Source organism: Asterias rubens, chromosome 9 (genome assembly GCF_902459465.1).
Source record: "Asterias rubens chromosome 9, eAstRub1.3, whole genome shotgun sequence".
NCBI lineage: Eukaryota > Metazoa > Echinodermata > Asteroidea > Forcipulatida > Asteriidae > Asterias > Asterias rubens.
In genome coordinates, this window is record NC_047070.1 from 17473192 (window position 1) to 17496232 (window position 23041).

General features: G+C 36.8%; 1 protein-coding gene across 1 annotated transcript in view; it reads right to left on the reverse strand.

Moving 5' to 3' along the window:
- LOC117294360 (upstream activation factor subunit spp27-like) overlaps positions 1–22726 on the reverse strand; it is a 25908-nt gene extending 3182 nt beyond the window's left edge. The window contains exons 1-11 of the mRNA XM_033776731.1: positions 22557–22726; positions 21415–21479; positions 20164–20254; positions 19646–19772; positions 19246–19290; positions 18741–18815; positions 17780–17930; positions 16139–16200; positions 15154–15213; positions 14553–14607; positions 9611–9715 (exon numbers count right to left, since the gene is read on the reverse strand). Of these exons, the coding sequence (XP_033632622.1) occupies positions 9633–9715; positions 14553–14607; positions 15154–15213; positions 16139–16200; positions 17780–17930; positions 18741–18815; positions 19246–19290; positions 19646–19772; positions 20164–20254; positions 21415–21445 (780 nt within the window). The 5' untranslated portion in view covers positions 21446–21479; positions 22557–22726 and the 3' untranslated portion in view covers positions 9611–9632. The remainder of the gene's footprint in view (positions 1–9610; positions 9716–14552; positions 14608–15153; positions 15214–16138; positions 16201–17779; positions 17931–18740; positions 18816–19245; positions 19291–19645; positions 19773–20163; positions 20255–21414; positions 21480–22556) is intronic.
- Between the last annotated feature and the right edge of the window lie 315 nt (positions 22727–23041).

The window sequence follows — 23041 nt, forward strand, 5'->3', positions numbered from 1 at the left end:
GAAATAATTAATATATTGAGGAAAAACTGCTCCTGGAATATACTGTTACTTGAATTTCTGTGTTGTCTGCAGGTTTCCTTATTGATAGGGTAACCCATGATAGTGTGTTTTTAAAAACAAAATGACTTGATTTTAAAGAAGCAATGAAATTTCAAAGAAGAAACTTTTAAAATGGCTGCCTCCAGAATGTGTACTTTTGATATATGACGTTAACTGGTTCTAAAGGAGTTTGTTTTCTCTGTGGAACCACAAAAAAACGATTAGTAAAGATGTATGTTCAATTTTAGCATGTTGATCTATTAAGAGGGGAAATTTTTAGAAAATGGTTTGTTCTTTAAAAAAAAAACAGAGAGAAAAAAAACCCATAAAAAAACAAAGAAACTGTGTCGTGTCTGGCAAAAATTTTGTAGATTGTAGATAAATAAACATGGAGAGGAATACAATATTATGTACATAAGAGATTAAACGTACTCCTGAAATGATGGTTCATACGAAATGTATGTTCTCTCCTTGTACTGAAAATAAAAGTTCTATTTCAAGAAGATATACAAGAAGCTGTGTCATTGTCTTTGATTGTCTGTCGGTTTTCCGTGTACAACTGTTTTAATCTTGTATAAATGTGCAGGCCTTCAAGCTTCAATTTTGAAAGGGCAAGTTTACCTAGACATTTTGTCCTTGGTAGAGGGCTTGCTATGAGGAAACTGTACACTGGGGCATTTCAAGGGCACCATGGCAATGACCTCTAATGTGTCCGTGAAGTATCGGGCATGAATGTGAAGATGTATGGACATTATTTTGAAGTGAATATTTTTTTCCAAAATGTACATGTATACTAACGAAAGGTGCTGTACTTCTAACCAATAGTTTAATAGACCGATCCATTAGGCTCCGCCCTCGACGCACGTGTGAGCAAGAACACATGAGCCTCTCAAATGCCTTTCTGCACAATCTGCCGCGCGTGCCAAGCATACGCGCACGCATGTCGGACCTTATTTGTCGGACCTTCGTTGCGTTGTGATTGGTCAATAAGCGATGGGGTGGAGCTTAATGGATCGGTCTATTGGCATTGATTTTAAGAGTGATTGAGGAGCCCACCATGTAGTGTTCCAGCATTCTCCTGAAGACAGCAGAGTACATTGTATACTGTTCTAAAAAAAACAAGACCACACTGCACTGGCTGTTTTCCCTCCTATTGTAGTTGTACTCACAACTTCACTATTTTCTGTTACTTGTTAAGTTACTAGGCATCAAACATGTGCTTACCAGTTAACAGCTTTATGAAATTACACCCAGCTAGGTATGGATGTTTCCATTATTTATTTCACGGGTAAAATAAACAATGAAACGGTTGCATAACCCTTCATAGCGTTGAGCAGATGGCAGGGCTTTATTACTTTACGAAAATATATATATATATATATAATATAACTATACCCTATTCATTATATATATATACTAATTACCCCTCAAAAAAGCTTCAAGAATACGGGAAACCTAAGACATCTGCTCAAGAATGGCAACGGTTGTTGGTTTGAATCCCACCTGAGTAATTAAAAATGCCTGTGGGCTCCTTAAAAGTATGGAGTATACAGCGCTTTACACACCAATATATGGGTAAAACATAAATCATTATTCTAAATCATAATGCAAAGTTGAAAATCTACTTATAAAAACAAAATAACATAAAAACAAAAATCCTTTAAATCATTCAAACAAGTGTATCCTTTCTACACCATGGTAGATTCAGTGCACAAATTTAAGCTAGCCTATTCTTTGACAGAGGTATAATTGCCACAAAGGGAGAAATATTATTTCAATTTTTTTTAAGAACGTGATCAGGATAATTTAGCATATAAATCATTGGAATAATTTATGGTTTGTCTTTGCAGCACTACGACAACATGCAAACATTTTACTTTAAGAAATAGGCCTACTACAAATAATTTAAATAAGGGGAAGAAAAAGACACAAATTAATGCACCCTCATTATTTATTTTAGGCTGCATATTCCATGCAAATTGAAGTTATACTGCTTAGGATTTGACCTACATGTGTACATGCAACTACATACTACATGCTTTTGCATTCCTCAAAAAGGAACATGTCAAGGATTTTCTTGCTTTATTTTCACATTCTGCTCTGAGGAAATTGCTCATCCCCACCTCCCTTGACCCGGTTCAATGTCTGGGCTACTATGGCATCGGTCATGTGAACTCAGCACATTCAAACTAAGATTACCCACCAACAGCTGAAATACACCTACAATTATCACAACCAAAATTTCCTTAATGTTCTTATGTAACGTCACACATTTCATTTGAGTATAAAATCAATATAAACTTGAGATGAGAGCGAATATTTATCAAGCACAATTTCGACCTACATACAAATAACACAACAGCGTATACTAGTTCAAACCTATATATGTCATCTGTACTGAACTGCAACACGTACAAATTCTAAGTGAGCACAATACAGTATTGCTCATGGCCTTATATGTAATGAACCCTGTACTCTCCAACCAATGGACAAGCAGGCTACAATATGTACATGCATGAATTAAGCCAACGTGTAATGAAGCGTGTTTATCCTAAGCAAGTGGTAAACTATTGATTTTTATTACAGGGCCACACTGTGTTTTCTGCCATGCTTGTAAAATCATGGCCAGCATGTTCTGTGGTCAGTCTTTCTTGGTGGTATACCATAGCATGTACCTACTGTTGGTTGAATTTAATTATGCGCTCGCATCCTTAATGAGATTGGGGAATTTCTTGACTGACTAGTCATGGATACAGCTGGAGCTGTGTTACAATGTGATGAGAAAATGCTGACGGCGAAAATATACATAAGTTGCAGAAATAAAGCAACATACTGCAGGTTGAATCCTTGGGATAAGAAAGCACTAAACCATTGGTAAAATGAATCAAAAAGGTCAAAAAGAGCAGTATACAGCCATTCAAAGTACACATTTTTGACTTTAAGTTGAAGCGACACTGACCTACCATGCATCAACCTCTCAATCTAGGAGCTCACTGATTATATTATAACGGACAGTGTCACTTCCATCTAAAAAAATACTACAAAAATGTAAAATTCAACATTAAAATATGCCAGAAATCACACTTGCTTATTCAAATTGGCAAAAGGAATTTAAATAAAATTTAATTTTGTTTTTGTTTATTTCGTTCATTTGTAAGACCTAGTATAAATTTATGAATTCTGGTTGTGAACTCAAGGACTCACAGAAAAATGAATTAAGTCACTGTGCTAGCCAAGAACCAAAATGGAGAGAAGACAAAGAAGGATGTTTCAGTTTTAGATATTTTCACAATCCGGCGTAGATTTGCAACAGGGCTTTAAAAAAAATTTAAGATCAAATAAACATCCTTGACCCAGAATTTTCTAATTGCATAAATGTTTAAAAAGCTAAAACTAAGTTAAACCAGCTCTAATGAGTATTTTTGTTGTTCAAATTCGGTATTTAGAATAATTTAAAGCAAAGATTTGATTTGATAAAAAACAAGTTTTTCGTTTGTATTTCTCGCTCCGGTGCGCGCGAGACTTGCACAGTCTATTGACACACAATCCACCTAGTGCCACATCGGATTCCAACCAGGGGCCCAATCCATAGTGCCCCGATGGGATTCAAACCAGGGCCCTAAAGGTGGCAGGTGGGGAGAGGATAGATACCATGATGCAAACCCAACTGCCAGATTGTGGAGGCGACTTAACATATTTTGTTTGTCTGACCATGGTGTCTGAAAACCCTATCCACTAAAGGCTCATACTATCCAGTTCCCCGATGGGATTCAAACCCCGGCCCTAGAGGTGGAAGGTGAGGATAGATACCACGCAAACCCTAATGCCAGATTGTGGAGGGAGGTTATTTAAAATATTTTGTTTATAATGTGAGTGACCATGCTGGTCCGACCATGTAATTCTACCTCCATGGTCTGACTGACGTCCACTTAAAAACATCTGACCCGAATTGACATACAATGGAAATGAACTAACATGTGGCAGTTTAATGAGAAGAGTGTTCAATAATTAGGCAGGCAATCATTGTTATGTAACAGGAGGTTAATTAGTACGTCCTAGAATCAACCCTCATCAAGGATTTGCTCACGTTTTATAATCTAGGTCTAGTTCCTCAGTAAATCTTTGATATCAACAATTAGTATCACAGGGAAAAAGTTGTGCGTTATGGAATCAAGTCGCCAGATGAAATGATGAATTGAAGGTACACCCCCCCCCCCTGCTCCCAATCGAGGAATGATTTCATCCAGTAGTTTTGCGTAGATTTAGACTGAACATATGATATGTACACCAAGTGCCAACATTGAGTAGCAAATGATGATTTTTGAATAGATTTTGTGTAGAATTTTGATTGCTATAAAAGGAAAATCGTTCACTGCCCAAAGAAACTCTATGGACCTTTATATTGTACAAGAATGCAGTGATCTTGTAATACTTAGCCATCCAACTTGGAACAAACATTTGAATACATTTTTAACACACATTTTTATAAAAATCTTTGCTATGTTTGTCTTAAAATGATACATCCATTGAAATTCATAGACCAAAACAAAATTCACCTTCTCTTTTTAGGAGCAGTGATAAAGCAGGCTTGATTTGGTAAAGAAAATGAATCATGAAAGATGATATTCCCCTTTAAAGTGACTTACAGGTTTGCAGGCCAACAGACGGCAATTTCATAAATGATTAATTATGTTCATTATAGCCAGTGATGATGGAACGTGGCACCATGTTAAGCTACCCTTCCTTTAAAGGCTGTTCACATCCATCTTCAAGCATAAAACGGTAACCTACATGTAGTTTTAACAGTGTCTTATAAAAATCACTAAATCCAGGCGTTTTACGCTATGCAATTTCGGTGTATAAAATTGTTCATTTGGACAATGATTAATCAAAAATGTAGCTTTAGAACAATTCACCTGGATCAGACATGATATTTGGACTGTAGAAAAAGGTAGGAGACTATTTTTGTCCAAAAGGTGCATCATGGCCAAGCGGTTAAGAGCACTGAATTCAAGTTCTGGTGGTTAAATCAGCGTTGTTAGGGTTCGAATCCTGGTCATGACACTTTGAGGGATATGCTAAATACTATAATGACTTCTCGTAGCCAGTGAATTTTAGTGATGCAATAACCAATACGACAATTGTGAAGCATGATCCAGTCTTAACACCATCATCAACCCACTTCGGATGTTGGTAGGTCTATGTTCTCCATGATTTGATCTGCAAACTTTGCATTTAATTACCCCTGGCACCAAGGTACTTACTGTTGGTGCCAACAATATTCCAATATGCAATAGGTATGTTAGTGCAAAAAAAAAAATTTGCACAGACCTCCGTCCATTACAATTAACATCTTGTTGATGACACTCATGTGTCGGCTTTTTCATATGGAAAAAACCCCAAAGAATTCTGCCCCATTCTTGTGGATCTGCAAGCAGACACACATCTTGACATTATTGTCCTTGTGATGTCAATTTTGTAAGCCTTCTTGAGAAGCCAGTTTTCTCACCTGAGGCAGATCAGAGCCGTCACTGGTCTCAAGTGCTCCTTGATAGCACGGGAACACAATTACGCTAAGCTGAGGTACAAAAGTGTTGTGCACTTTCAGCACAACCTGGTATTGCTTTGAGTTTTTTTATGAGTGTAACCAAAACTAGTGATATTAAAGGAATGGTACTTTTGTTTCAATCCAACATAATTGTAGACTATACTATAAAGTATTTGTGAGCTCAGCAAAATTGTTGTATAAAAGTTCCCAACAGGTACCCACCAAATTTACCCAATGTACAAATATGATATAAAAGAAGAAGGGGCGAAGAACCAAAAGACCATCTCAACTTGTTCATAAAAAGAGTGATATTAAACATTTTTGTTCTTAACAGAAAAATTTGTTTACGATAATGTCAACCACGAGTGCAACATGCATTGAACTAAACTCAATGTAAGCCCTATAGATTGGAGTATTATCTGCTACCCTAGTCTTAATAACCATATTTTTACATTGCGCTTACTACTCGTTCTAAGCGCTATGGTATGGTGCTGGTGTCCTTGACGACTCTAGAGAAATGGCACCAAAATACAGAGATACAACACTAATTATGCAATAACAAAAGAAGAACTAAACATGAGAAAGATAAACAATAGTCTTGATTGGCTACGCTATTTCTTTTTTAAGTATTTATTCTTAACAGGGTTTGGAAGAGTACCAAGAGTGTTGCTGTTTGATATTCATACATGGGTGGGCTAACTTTTATTATCCCTGGCCTGGGCTGTATAATACAACATCAATTTAACTATTGTGTATACTGAGTCATAATGTTGAGTAAAAGGCTTGCCATCTGGTAAACCTTTGGTAATGAATCGAGATCTTCTTTGTGACTCGTTAAATAAGAGCTCTAAAAGCCGACATCACTTTGGGTCAAGAGCCACCCAGTGAACTGTAAATTGATGTTTTATAACATGGGAAAAGGGAATAACATATGCAGTGCATCCATTAGAGATGAACCTAACCGGGTGTAATGATGGCTCCGATGTGGACATTGTTGGATCGCACAAACACAAGTGCAGTATGGAGGGGGGCTTTGGGGACACTAGCAGACCTAATGGTGTGTGTACGGCATTGTTAATGGGAAAGGACAATATTGGCTATTAAAAGTGTATTGAAATGTATGGTAGGAGGATTGAAATGAATTATTGAAGAGGCAGGGGAGTGGGTGTGGGTTGCAGGGATGCTGGGAGTAGCTACTTAAACGCAGTCATCGTGGTAACTCGAGTACTGCTGATTGGTCAAACAAATCTAGCTAATTTATTTTGTATTATTATATTAATATTAATTATTATATTTCTGGCAATGAAACCAAGGATGCCTCATAGTGAATTTAATCACTTACGCTCGCAAGCTAGAGAAAACCGGTAAATATAGGTTCTTGCTATGTGAACTAGAAACACAGGGATTGATCCCCTTTCTACTCTGATAAGTCTTCTGGTAAAAAAAACCCAAAGTATACATAACTCACGGCAAACAAAAATTTAAAAAAAGGTTTAAAAAAATTACTTTCAAAATAAAGAAACATCACTCACTTAAATCACATTCTAAAACTTAAACTACATGTATATGATTCTTGAAAGACCTAATAAGAATAAGTGGCTAAAAAAGTAGGTTTTACACTCTGGTTGTAACCCCCATAATTATGTAATTTATTAAGTTTTTAAAACTTTATTTATTTATTTGTAATCAATATTTGTGTACCTTTGTTGTTGTACAAATGGAAATGAATGGACAAAAATCTTGAAAATATACAGTTGTCAGGTTAGCCATATTTGAACATCCAAATAGGCTTCATTTTCCCCCACTTTCATCAGCCTGATTTCACAGTTCAATAGTCACACTGCATCGCAATAACCACTTCTCCGAACTAATGACCTCATAATTAAGAAACAATGGCAAACTACTTCCTAGACTCAGAGCACCAATGGTTACCTTCATTAGTTGATGTCGCAGGCTGGGCCTTAAGAGTCACCCATTATCATTAGTCCCTGTGCAAGGACACTCTATGCAAAGAATGCTTCCCAGAGAGAGAAAACGTGAGCACAATCAATTCCAACCAACAATAAGTACAGATCTACTCAGCTTTTTAAGGTCATTCAAGTCATCAGACAGAGTGCAAACAAACAATTACTGGCTGCATTAAAGATAATGGTGGTGCAGACACTAGACTTTGGATGAGATGAGGTTTAGCTTTAAATAGGGCATGGTCTGAAGAAGAACTAAACTACCAACCAGCATGCTGTTTTACACTCTTTGAACAAAGATAAGGTACATGCGTGTAATAAATATGTACATGTATGTATGTATGGCAGAAATATGTACATTTCAGGGTAGGACAACATTTTGTTGAGCTGCTTTTAAGCAACAATTGGTGCATAAGGCCGTGTCCGAAACGGCGACTTCGGCTACAGCTACGGCTAGATCGCATGCGTCTGCCTATTCTTTAACACTGGTAGACGCGCTGATCTAGACGTAGCTGTAGCCGAAGTCGTCGTTTCGGACACGGCCTAACACTCTTCTGCTCAGACAAAACTGAGCAGGATCCTAGTTACAGATACATGAGGGAACATATTTTGGCTGGTAACCATTATATGGTAAGCAAAATTTTTGTTTGGCTTAGCTACTTGTTTGCACTAAAGCAACTCTATGAAATTGGACCCTGAAACAACACGGTTTTGGCCCTCATGCCCTTTCAAAAGTTTCCCATAGACTTAAAGATTTTCCAACTGAAGTAAGATTATCAGGGATGGGATTGGACAAAATGAAAGTTCCTTAACAAAAACTTGTGGGTTTTTGGTTCCCTTTATTTACTCTAGACCTGGAACCTCCAAGATGTTACAAACTAAGGAGGTTTGAAAACACAGTGCAACACCAGATATACAAGACTACAGGTTTGATCACAGTGTGGAACCTAGCTTCCTTTGGTGATTGCTTCACCTCTTTCGAGCAATTCTTAAGAAAATACTGAAGTCGGAAAAATCTTGAGAGATCACATGCCTAGCTTCCAATTAAAAAAGTCCCCCTTTCCTATTTCTGATTCTTCTTTACCACTTCACACATCACAGTGTTGTTTATTGATTTGTACTACCACTGGCCTCCAGTGGCAGAAGAGATCAAAACAGAGATATCAGAAGATGCAGCCAGACAGAACAAATTGACACAAGACAGTCTGAGTTCTCCTAGTGAAGGACACTGACAAGATTCAAGGTGACAAAATTGGGCGTTGTCATGCTGGGACCATCTTCATTAAAGGGAAGGTTTGGTAATCGCTCTTAAAGGCACAGGACACCTTTCGTAATTGTCAAAGACCAGTATTCTCACTTGGTGTATCGCAACTTAAGCATAAAGTAACAAATATGTGAGCATGTGTACTCATTTGGTCATCTAAGTTGAGAATATTAAAAATAAAAAAATAAAAATAAAAAAACAGAAATTGTTACAGAAATTTGTGTGCTCCAGGAGCCTAAAAAGGCTTCAAAAATTCAAGTGAGAAATTACATCTTTCTCAAAAAAACAAATTACTTCATAGAGAGCCGTTCCTCACATGTTACTTCAGAAAGAGCCGTCCTCATAATGTTTTCAACTATCAATTGCTCAACGTTGCTCATTACCAAGTAAGCTTTTATACTAACAACTGCTTTTAGTAATCACCAACATTATTCTGCAGTGCCTTAAAAGGGAATGTATACATTTAGTAATTGCTCTTACAATTAAAGGCAATAACATATCAACTTTTGATTAGAAGCCCTAAGCAGCTTTAAATAGACTACGGCATTTTGACAGGCATTTTGAGAAACATTTCACTTCGAGGGAATCCATAGGGACGAGGCTCTGTATTAGCCTAGGCATTTTCCTGGTGCCCTCCTCTTATAACCCTTTGTACCTATTGCTTTTATGTTTTGTGATTACTTATTGTGATATTTGGGGAAAAAAATAAAACAAACAAAACAAAACAAAACAAAGGTAAAATTGTGTCAGTTTTGATGACCTCAAAAAATCTGCGATAGTGCCATTTATACTCACATAAACGTAGGTTGTGTTTTCCTTATGAATCGGTGAGTAGAGCAGGATCTTTGACGTGTGTTTTCAGGTACTTCATCATACTGAATGTGCGTACTCTTCTTATCCCTGTGAGAGAACAAATTGTTCAACAAAATATAACAATAGCATTTGTCAGGGCTTGGGAAAGTACGGAGTGTACAGTGCTAACACATAACAGTGTAAGGGTAAATCTAATCCAAATGCAAATTTAAAACTCTATTAAATACCAATTTTTTGTTTCATGGGCATGCAACCATTCGTCTAATGCATGCACAATGTCAAGATTAATTTTGAGAAATTTGCAATTGAAATAATTTATTAATAGTAACACTATCATAGATATAAGCGGAATTAAGTGTATATTCAAAATAGGTATGTACAGGTATAAAGACTACGCTACAAACGCAAAAACAAAACAGAAAACAAAGTGAAGTGTCAAGCTCGTTGAATTTGAGTTCTCTATCTGAAAGTCCAGTGAGAAGAAAAGCGCATGGGTCAAGTCTAGAAGTGACCACCAAGGCAAGAACAAGATGGTATGGGTTCAACCAATTATAGTTTTCAGAAGAGCTAATTTGCAGATATCGGTTAAATTATCAAAGACAGTGTCTGTAATTCCAAACTATTGAATAAAAGTACTTTACTCTACTCTCTTATGACAATAGTCACAAGTTCACAAGTTTAAACCATAGTTACTGGCATCTCAACATAACTATATTCCCCTCCAGGCCTGATACTTCACATAGGCAACGAAGGCGATTGCCTCCGTTGCCCCTTGCCATTGCCTTGATGCCCGTGAAATGCTCCAGTAGAAATTTACAATTTCCTCATAGGGTGCCCTTGCCAAAGAGAAAATTGCCTTGGTGCCCCTGCCCTTTCAAAAACGAAGCATACAGCCCTGCCCCTCAACCATAACCCTAGCTTGCAAATCATCAGATAGTTTCAAACAAGGAATGGTGCCAGGGCTGTCTTGAATATAGAGCAGTCACTGTTTACAACTAATAGATTACACTGTTTTACTGATAACAATATGAACTGTGTGACCTTGTGCAGTAAGACCATCCAGGGGACTTCCTGGAAACTGAAACATTTTGTAGTTTTACGAAGTGTGTTCCGTTTTTTACTTCCCCCCACTTTCACATGCAACAGGACCATTCCCATGAAGTACATAAATTGCACATCGCATGTGCACTAACTGGTGGTCACATTCAGTTGTTTTTTTAGTTCGGGGCTGCTGGTGGTGTGACCCACAATCATGGGTATACCGTTTGTTGCAAACACACAAAAAGAAAAAACGAAGAAAAATAGTAGGGTTGTGAACTGGTTGCTTAATACAAAAATAGCATTATAAAAAGCACTAATATAGGCCTAATATTCAATTAAGAGCACATTCCCTTGGAAATCAGTCATACCTGAACAAACTAAAAGTAAATTGGGGGAAAACCGTAAACCGGCAAAACAAATTACTTCATAACATTAGGCACCTCAGTGGCAGGGTGGCGGTTTCACTCTCAGCCAACTCTTCTATTCCGCTCAGTTTATCCATGATCCATGGAGGGTAAAATGGTTTATCTAATCACCCAGAGCTAAATCAAATATGTAGCACTCTTATGATTACAATGAGGACTTTTGTCTAGTTATGAATGCCAATTGTTCCATTGTTCACTCAGGGGGATGGGGGTGAATGACCTAAGGAACTAGCTGGATGTAGTGTACACCAAAAGCGATGCGCATACCTCAAGTGATTTTATTGACTTCTTTTCTTTCTTTTGATCTTTTTCCTCTCTCTGGTGGCCACATTGTCATCTTAATCATCCTTTCTTAGAAGGAAATGAACATTTCCATTCAAGAGGTTCAGGTTGCTTATCAGTTTATTTATTTATTTATTTGTTTATATTTACTTTTTAATTTATAAAAAGAGAAGATTTTTGGTTTGGTCATCCTACTTAGAATGAATGGCAATAAAGACAAACAGGTACTATGACAAAACATGTGATGCGATCAATCAAAATGAGTCATTTGTCAACCTAGGTCATGTTCATTTGTTATACATTTGAAAAGAGCATATTAAGCTTAATACAGTTAAAACCCTATGCTGAAACCACCTTTGGTTCTAAAGTAGTGAAAGTAGAAACAGGAGAAATGCAATAAATTAAAACTAAAATGGTAAATGGGTTTAAAGTCGAGTTGTTTATTGAAAATATGTAAATCCCCACACATTTTCATTCAATATTAATTTCAACCTGTTTTTGATATTTTATAGGCCTATCAGGACGGAAGTACATATAAATAAGCACTTGAAATCAGCATTTCAAATTTACATAAACTTATTTGGTGAAATTTTTAGCCCTGTAGGCTCGTTTTGGTTTGTTTCTCCATACTGATATTCTAAACAAACAACTCATTTAGCTTGACCGCATAACATTAGGATGATGGTCTATGTATTCAGGTAGAATGGTTCATGCTATTGTCCATCTACCTGCAGGTTTTAATCACCAGGGGAAAGTAGTCAAGGTTGGCCAAGCACAAACAGCAATCAAAACACTCTATTGTGTTTGTGCGTGGGTTTCCACTTGTCATGTGAGGGTACAATACCAGGAAATGAATCAATGCATCCATCAAGGGATGAAGCTGTGCTGTAATCATTTCCTAGACTATCAACCAATCCATTCATAAGGCTCAAATTTGGTGTAAAATTACGCAGGGCTTATATAGCGCAACATATTTAATGGACCGGAATTTATGTCACAGGACCAGGATCTTCATGAGAAAGCACTTTCTACACAGTTTTATTTTGACCAGGATTTATTACCGAAGAACAGAATCTTCAAAAGAAATAGCTTTCTAAACAGGTTTTACTTGGAAATTGTTTACTGGGCCAGAATATATTCCACAGGACCAGAACCTTTCCTTTAAACACAATTTTAACATGACCTTTTTTTTTCTCTGTAAAACAAGCACTAAGAGAAGTTCTTTAAAAATGATAATAATAATGGCTTCTTAAATAGCCCGCTTGTCTGTCACTCAGATAGCTCGTGGTGCTGTAACATACAGTTTTTCTAGAAAGATGTAAGACCACATTTGAATTAAGAGACATAATCCTTTTAATCTTTTACAAGGTGCTGTGGCACAATTTGCTGCCGATCAAACCAGAAACGCCAAGGCGAACCCGAAAAGTGCACTGGGTTATTTTACTTCAATAAATAACACATGGGACCAAAGTCTTTTTGTCCCCTCCGAAGGACGATGCATCATGGATAAGTGTCTCATTTTTCTTATGGGTTAGTTAATATATTTTGATACTCAACAAAATGGTATAAATACAGTACCAGATTAAAAGTTAAAATTTTGAACATCATCTCTCTCTGTTTTTAAGATAGTACACAGTGACTTTTACTGAACAGAAAAACACTTGTAAGACAGCCAGACTTGTCAGGTCATGAGTTTACTGGCCAAGAGCTAAAGTCATTGGCCTAGGGCCGACAGTCTAGTGTCAATTTTGAGACTTGTCCTTTTTTCAAGAGGATTCCTTCTTTGAATAGTGAAATTACACTTCTACTGAAAATAATTGAAGGAATCTGAAGGTTGTAGGTCTGAATATCACCCGAGTGATTTGCCTGTCAATTTATTTTTCACAGAACCCAAGAATGTATTTGATATAAAGTGCTTCATACACATCGGTGCATGGCTTAACAAAGTGTCAAATTTGTCAAGCACAGGAGTTAAATCATAAATTGGGTATTCCTAAAACAACATCAAAATTCACAATTTTTTCATTATTTCAAAGGTCATTAAAAGCTTACTTGGTATTTAAGTTGATACTAGAGTTGGTTCCCGGTACCAATTGTTTAATGAAACATTGCCCTTTTTTCTTTGCAACTCGGTTTCACATTTAATTTTTGTGGAAAAGACAGTCATCATTTGAGCTAAGCAAAGACAGCAAAACACAAAAAAGAGAATGCAGGTTGTACCGGTAATGAGCTAGTTATACAGATTGTGAATGCCCAATAAATATTGACTACATTAAGACCAGCTTGATGCATAAACAAAAAAGAATGCTGAAGATGAGCAGTGGTGTTGGGGGAGAAATAAAAACCTGCTCAATAACATCAAAATCCAACCCAGTTGATGTAAAACCCTAGCATATGCAATGTGATTTTATTGTGTTGTGCAGTGAACTGGTTCGATAATAAAAGGGATTCAATCAGTAAACAGAAAGTTACGATTGATTTTATGAGGCGAAGCAATCATCATATAACACCTTGAAAGGGATACAAGGTGAGGGGGCACATACTACTGCCAGAGTAGGCCAGAAATAATAATAATAACAATAATATCGAAGTCTTATATAGCGCACGTATCTACCAAACAAGGTACTTAAAGTGCTGGGTATATACAAACTTTCAGAAAGAAGGGTTATTGCAGTGATGAATTTTGAGACCCAATTAGTTAGCACCTTATAAGGCTTTACAAGGTGCTACGGCGCACTAAGCAGCCACCGCCAGGAACACCGGGGCGAACCCCCTACTCTTTTTGATAAGTGCACTGGGTTCTTTTACATGCGACCAACGGCTTTACGTCCCATCCGAAGGACGAAGCAATGGTCAAGTGTCTTGCTTAAGGACACAAGTGTCACGGCTGGGGATTCGAACCCACACTCTGCTGATCAGAGGCAAACCAGCAATAATTTGTACCAACAAGCAGATCTGAAATTTCTTCTTTGACCATGTTGATAAGGGCAAGGCCATTATCATTTTGCAAAGGGCACTTCCATTGAAAAAAATCTTAGGTTCAGTGGGAAACTTTGGAAGGGCACCAAGGCAAAGACCAGGGGCAATGGAAGCCATGGCCAACATGTAATTCCAGGTCTGAACTAGTGCAGTTTGTTTTATTTAGCAGTCATGTGGTTTAATATAAAGGTACTCACCAAATACTTTCATGAGTTGGTCATCACAAATGTGATACTGTTTGTTGCTAGGATCCTGACAATAAATTAAAACAAGTTCACATTCAAGCAAGACAAATGTACATCAGTAATATTTTTTATGAGTAAACTGTTAACATGGTTTAGAAAACAGTTGTGAGTTTGAATCCCAATATGCCTCTAATCCCAGTGCCCCCCCCCCCTGCAAATTTAATATCTCTTATATTGTTGCGGTACCCACTGCCATAGGATTGGTACTGCCTCAAGCTGCTAGGCAATCTTGGTAGTCTACTTGGTAAGACACCGCCCTAGGATTGCAAGGGTTGTGGTTTCGAATCCCACCCGAGTCACAAGACTTAGGAAAGTACTGAGTATACAGTGCTATTAGTGTAAGTGTAAAACCAATTAATATTCTTCATCCCAGATGCAAATGTTGCATCTATTAAAAACATGAAATTGTTTGGGGGTTTACTTAGGCGGGTGGCTCTTAGCTAAAATGATGTTGGTTCAGTTCGAGCTCAAGCCAAAAAAACATAATCTTGGATGATTCAAGGGTGCTCATTTAGATAGGCAAATTTGGACAGGCAATCATTATTCAACTTACTCTAAGATCTCGTTCTTTGACAATCTCCCACATCTTTTTGACTACCTCTGATCTAGGCATCTGAAAGTACAAAAATAAAACCAGAAAGTAAACAGATGATGTCAGGCAACAACACCTTATGGGTAAAAACCAAAATGATTATCTTTTATCACTGATGCAAATTTAAAACCTATTAAATCTTTTGCAGTACCAACTGCTTAAACATAGGATCTGAACTGCCCCTATAGTTACCAGGCAATCTCGGTGGTCTAGTTGGTAAGACACTGCTCTAGAATTGCAAGGGTTGTGGGTTCCAATCCCACCCTAGTAATATGTACGTGGTTTTGTTTTACAGAACTTGGGTAAGTACTGAGTATACAGTGCTAACACACATCGGTGTAAATGGAAAAAAATGACTATTCTTTACCCCCGATGCAAATTTAACATCTATTAAACAGTGAAGTAGTTGTGACAGGAGCCATCGCATTGAACTTTGCAATTCTAACTTGAATGGTAGGCCTAATAATTAGTGGTTAGAATGCATTTTCTACTCAAAGCTGGTTGTGTCAGGAATCTGAGTTAGTTTAATAAACAAAACAAAAAATATGAGAATACCTCTGATTTATTAAATTGATGCAGTACCCGCTGGATTCGAACTACTTCTCTCCATCGGGCTAGTTCGATGGTCTAGTGGTAAGACACCTGTTCTAGATATGCAAAGGTCGTGGGTTCAAATCCCACCTGAGTGATTTGCCTGTGGATTTTGTTTTCACAGAACTTGGAAAGTGTACAGTGCTTAATACACCAAATTATATACTTAACAAACAATAAAATATTTGCTAGACAGACGTTCATGTTCTAGTTAATCCCACATTTGTGTAATGGTCGTACAAATTTGTTTAAGATTGGTAACTAGGGTTTCTTAAAATATACATGTACACCCTCGACCCAAGTTTCATAAGGGAACAAAAGAATAGGCGACAAGGTTTTTAACAACAAGACTTACTCTGTCTGTTCCCATGATGTCTGCTAACTCTGGTGATAGAACCATCTCTTTCTGGAACATACCTGCATCAAAAAGCCAAATGGCACATGTTAATTCATAAAGAGTGGTGCAAAATGTCATAACTATTATTATTAATATCATTACTATTATAGGATTTGAGGCATTGCATGGTGAGGTATCAATGTATATTACTATTATTATAACTAGTAGGGGAGATAGCCTTAGCTTTTAATCTAAATCGGACTTTCGCCAGAGGCGTTAACAAGCAAAAACAAGAACATTGTCCATACATCAGTAGCACAAAAAACCTAATATTATTATCATAGGCCTGACCATTAATATTATTTCACTTGATTATTAAAAACATGGTACCTGAAACTAAAGGCTTTACTGAAATAACGTAAACAGTAGAAATAGATAATTTACAAATACTCACTATAGTGAAAACAGTTAAATTTACTAGCACCAAGCACAACACAAAGTAAATTTCATAAAAAGGCTAATAAACAGAACTGTCAAACAGGTGCCAACAATCATTCAATCAGAGCATACTGATCGTAATGTGAGTTGTCAACCATCCGTTCATTTCAGAGCCATCACTACTCAAAAGAGATTTACACATGGTGCTACCGCAAACCTCACATAAACATCTATAACTGTATTTGTCAAAATTAATACAGTTAAGATGCAATACAAGGAGATTGTCTTATAGGTCACCAGTGTAACAGCCAAACCAAACAGTCCTATTACGCTCAATAAATCTGTGCGCTGTACACTGTACGTGCCAGATTAGAAAAAACGGGCACACATTTCTACTGTACTTAAAAACTACAGCACTTTCAGGGGAATATTTATTTTTTCCTAAATGGTTAAAAAATGTGACTTTGATTAAACCAGTTCTAAAGATTCCAATCCCAACTATGAGCCAACCTGTAACAGAAGCAAAAATGCAACACACTTTCAAGGATCAATCAGGATTCAAAAATAGAACACAGCACAAAACCACACAGCACTGTGTGGCTTTGTAAAAAAACAAAATGTATACATTCGTAGGGGGTTGAAAAAAGTAAATAATATTTATTGGGGGATTCAGATAAGACAATTCAAGCAACAAAACAGATGTCAATCAATCTCCCTGGATAATGACATAATATTTACAAAACACACACAGATAATATTGTCAAAAATGAATTGGCAAAATGAAGAAGACAAATTTCTGTAAAAGAACAGATAAAATCTGACATTATGTGAATATATGGCAAGGATGAGTAAAAATGTAAGACTTCAAATAAACACACAGGGGTTCCTTAATGCACAAGCTGGCGTAGCTGCCCAACAGGCACAAATTGCGCATCGAGACACAAAAACATTTGCCCAATATGCAAAACAAACTATTCATAAATAATAATAAAAATCATCAAGATAAACTGTTTATATTGCTCTAGAACGCACATTGGGGCATTTAATACCAAGATAAACACCAAGTAGAAAACATTCCAGCGTTTTAAATTTGACCAAACTCCCCAAGTTTGGTCCAGAATACCAAAAAGATCCATGGGGAGAGCCCTGCACATCATGGCATCTTGCCTGCCAGGAAAAGCCCTGGAATACACAAGGTCTATAGAAGCGAAAATCACTCACTCTTGGTGGGTGTCTTCCTAGGTTCTTTTGTCTTGGATGTTTTTGTTGGTTTTCTTCTTGTTCTTAGTCCCCTCCTCCCAACGTCTTCGTTCTCATCATCCTCCTCTTCTTGCAGCATCCGAGCAAATTCCTCATCATTAGCCGTCCCGGACTGCTCAAAAGATTATACAAAAAAGGAACTGATTTTAAAGGGGAGGTATAGGTTTGTTAATAACAATATTAATGACAATAAAAACTTTTGGAAAGAAGCCTACAGTGTTTGATCCTTTGATAGTATAAAGCATATAAAGAAAAATTTCACTTTGAAGTAATGTGGTTCTGTAAAAAGATGACAGTTTTTATGCCCCAAAATTTTAATCTGAGAAGTGTTATTGTCAGCAATGCTTCTCAGACTGCATTGTTGGCATCCTGCAGCGGGTAGGTTAGACAGACAACACAAGGAACACAAATCAAAAGGCCAGCTCACATCCGAAAGAGCTCTAGAGCTACTTTTATATTTGTAGTCTTCTTCATAACCACTTATGTCCAAAATAAGGATACGTGGGGAGTAAATTCACAAATGCAATGTCATCCGGCTTGCCATCTTAGAGGTAAAATGATGATGCAACAACGGAAATGCAAAACTGTATAATGAGTGACAAACTGGCCAACGAAAATATGAGGGAGCCCTACTCATGAGACGTGATGTGCATTAGCAGGGCCTTAATCTGAGCTGAAATTCCACAAGACTGTAGGGCTTGTGAGACTCAAAGATTTTACCGGATCAGAATTTACTTAACAAGACCAGAATATAATGAGAGAATGAACTTTCTCAAAAGTAAATCTTTAGTAAAGTGATTATATTTGAACAATTTGAAGATGTCTCTCATTTGTTATTTGGGTACGTATACTTTGATGTTTGACACAGAATTAAAGGTTTTAACACACTTAAACGAGCCCTGATAAGGTCTATAAACGTTACCTCTTCTTCTTCAGACTCCTGCGTTGAATTCTTGGATATCTTTGCTTTGGGTGAGTCTGCATCTTTGTGTTTCCTCTATCAGAAAGAAACACCACAGGTCATTATAGAATGCGACCAGAACAACGCTATCATTTTAAAGGGAGGGTCTAAAAAATGAATGACCATTAAAACATAGTTGGTAAGAAGCACTGCAGCTGTTGTTAATGTATTTTATACTCTGAGAAACGAAACAATTCCCTTTCAAAGGAGTGTGGTTTTAGAGAGAGGAATCCAAAACATTTTAATATAAGAAAGAAATGTTACTCAGATTGTATATTCCAATCACAGATTATCCATAGTTTCATGGTATACATTTTGTATAGGATTAAAACAATCCAACGATTAAAGAAACCAAAACGTGAACTTTACCTTTAATAGATTTTAACCATTGCGTAGCCCGGTGCTAAAATATTGGATCCAAACGTATTATAATCATTATTATTATTATTATGAATGATAGTCTTACCTTGTGTGAATTGGAAGATTTATCCTTGTGCTTTGATTTCTTCTTCTGCAATAAAATATCAAAATATTTTTGAACCAACTTGTGGAATGTACATCATGTAAAAGGAACACCAATTCATTTGCAAAGTTTTAAAGGTTCAAGTATGAAAATCTGAGAAACCATCCATTCTCAGATTTCTGATGGTTGGTGTGTGTTTGCTAATGCTGCAGCAGGAGATGTAGTTGGTATCCGCTGTCACCTCGGTGAACTTTCACTGTGATGTCTAGTGTTTGTTTCTATGTAATTTAGCAGTGAAATGTTAAATCAGCATTATGTTGACCAGAACCAATCTAAGCCCCTATATTTTAAGTAAAAAGAACATTGTACTTGCCCAGCAGTCCTAATGAAATAAGCAAATTACCTTTTTATGTTTACTACTCTTGGAAATGTTCCCTGCTCCACTATCGTCAGCTGTTGCATTCTGTGATTGCTCGCTCTGACTTTCTGAGACGATTAGCGCCATGACGATATCATCAATTTCCTTCTTCCTGTGTGTACAACAAGGAAAGAATTTGAGCAGAAAACCAAAATCTCATAGACCTTCATTGAGTTATGGCCACCTGTGTCAGGATCCCTGTGTTGCATTAGTGCTAATCATTGCACATATGAAAGAATGGACCAGACTATTTTAGCATCTGGCCTATGGCTCCAATGGCTCTTCCCAGAAAGTTTAATTTTGCTGAGATGTAGAATAGCTATTCCAACAGCTCTATTCCACATACTGCATCTCTTCGGAACTCCTGGCCTGGTGCATGTTTCCATCCATCCTACAATCTAGACTGTTTTAAGAGAAATATCAATTCCTGCCCATTTCTTCTTATTGTAGCCCCTTAACCTAAATGGCTTTTAGCAAATAATGTAAGGAAGGGGAAGATTTACCTGTTTGAGAGGTCTGTCTTAAATTCTTCCTCAAGCTGCTCTCTGATTTTCTTGGAGGACAGCTTCGCCAAATCTGACCCCCGAACAATCTCTGCAGAAAGAACAAATATCCAACATCAATTATGTGGCCTAATAAGCAAAAGCACTTGTTGGGAAGTAGCCATTTAACCCTCTTTTGGGAGGAATGTTGGCCCTGAAAGTTTCAATGTGGTCTTGACAATTCGAACAGTACATGTAGGGCCTACACTCTGCTCATGTCCAGGAGGTACATGAAGTAAAGTGGTTTGAAGAAGAGGTTATTTTTCATCCCAAAGTTTAAATCGGAGACTATGAAGCCGTTCTCAGGCACACAATTTTTTTCTATCATTATTTTCTTGCAACATTCGATGATCAAATGAGCAAGAACTTTTCCACCCTGCCTTTTAAGGAACATTACAGAATTATTTGTTGCTAACCAAACAGTTTCTGGTAGTGTAAGCACTTTATGTAATCCACAACAAATATGAACTGACAAACCTGTAGAAATTTGTGATTGATCGGCCATCTGAGTCACAAGAAGAGTGAAAAACTTATATACCATTTTTGCATGGCATTGATGCAAAAAGAAAAATGAATAAAACGCTCACTGAGTGATAAACTCCAAACTCCAAACAAAATAAGATTATTTGTTTCTCAACAAATATGACATTTCAGACAAAAATATTTCAATGGGATGTATTCTACTATCATCATCATTAGACCGTGTAAGTTTGATGTTAATCTGTAATCTTCACGATATTTGTTTCTTACCAATTCTGTAACGTTCCTTTAACCATAAAATAATATTACAATGCAACACTCAAATTTGACTATACCACCCAGTTTGAGTACAGGTGTCAACAACACTTAGGGGTGACCCAACTCAGTAGACACAATGCCTTGCTATAGTATTAGAGTGGAAATATTCAATCCAGAATTAAGTTTGGAAGATGATCAAGCCAGCGTTCTACCTCTATCATCAGTGGCTCGCTGGCCAAATAACAGTTAAAACACCCGAGGACCAGTCAAAATTAACGTAACATGGCCCGGCAGGCTAGTTCAGTATTGAATTAACCCCAATTTTATTTAGTATTAATAATGGACAAATGAAAAAGCTTTTTGACAAGTGATATGACAAGCTTACTGGTCCTGATGGCTAGTTGCTGAAAAGTTAGAGGGCAACTGTACAAGTCAGAAATGGTCAGAGCGTACATGTCACATAATAAACGGTACCTTTTATTCGTCCACGGAATATTTCACTCATGATTTCCTCGATTGTATATCGATAATCAACAAGTCTGTAAAAAAAACCAAAAAAAACAAAAATTTATTTTATTTGGCTTTAATTGCAAATTAAGCATTAATAATTGTGATAGATAATGAGTGTGTATCGAATTTAAGGGGAAGAAAAAATCACACCTGCCGATTTATTCAATCCGATTGGGTTTATAATATAAAAAGGGTTAACAAGTTTTCATAGGGTACCAGTTTTAAACAATTAATAATATTCCGCTAAATCCTAAAATAATTTGAAGGAAAAAAACATAGAAAGTGCGATTTCTCTGTTCTCTGTATAAATGATATTCGATTACCCTTCTTGTTAAAGGCAGTGGACACTATTGGTAATTACTCAGAATAATTATTAGCATAGAACCTTTGTTGGTGACGAGTAATGGGGAGAGGTTGAGGGTCTACTCTAAAACATTGTGAGAAACGGCTCCCTTTGAAGTGCCAAGTTCAATGGCCGATTGAGCTCAAATTTTCACAGCTTTGTTTTTGTATGCATATGTTGAGGTACACAAACTGTGAAGGCTAGTCTTTGACAATTACCAATAGTGTCCACTGCCTTTAATGTTAGGTATAAACAAAAATTCAAGCATTGAAAATTCTTTATTTTGTAAAGTGACAAAGATAAACAGTCAAAACAAAACTAAAATATCAAGGGATTGTTAGTTATTACATTATCAATATCAACAAGGCCTACTTGCCTTCTTGAGTAAATTGAAGTATTTTGATGAACTTCTTCAGTTACTAAGTTTAATTTAATAAAGTACAAAACGAAAACAAACACATTGAAAAATTTGAATGACATGTAAACTAAAAATTGCATGCACACAGAAAAATTTTGTTCACCAGATCTTAATAATTTCGTAGGAACATCTTACAAAAAGCTTTTATTTAGTAGTCTGCTAAATCACAATCAATCAAGTTATTTTGTGTGCACCATTCAATTCATCATGTTCTGAACTGACACTGCATATGTTTTGTACCCGAGTCACAATACGTTGGTGCTGCGGGTTTAAACTTTGTGGGTTGTTATTGTTGCTCTCTCGAGCCTTATCTGACATTAGAGGCTGTACAAAAAGTATACTTACCAGACAAATACAGGTGAAAGATTATAGCCTCCACCATAGAGCAAAGGTCCTCGCTCTATGCCTCCACCGACTTCTTGTTAGAACACTGAAAAGAACCTCAAAAAAATAAACAAGAAAAGTTTAAACGCGAGCTCCTCATGTTCCTTGATGTTGTTCGTATACACATCCCATACACTGGCATGGTGCACTTTACCATTTGTATTTGATTCATACACTGAGAGTCTGGGTACTTTTAAATCGAGGAGTTGAGCACAGGGAGTATCCGAACAACGTACAAAACTAAAAGATTCCACCACGAGAGGGCGGTAGTCGAGATATTTATTTTACAAAAACCTGCTTAGCACAGGAAAATGGTGCTTAGCAAAAAAGCTTAGGGGGGCCTACCAGCTAACATTAAAAAAATTAACAGTTGTGCAACTGTTGCCCAATTGTTTGCTAAGCATTTTCGGCTAAAAGCAAGAAGATTAACGTTTTTCTTCAATAGA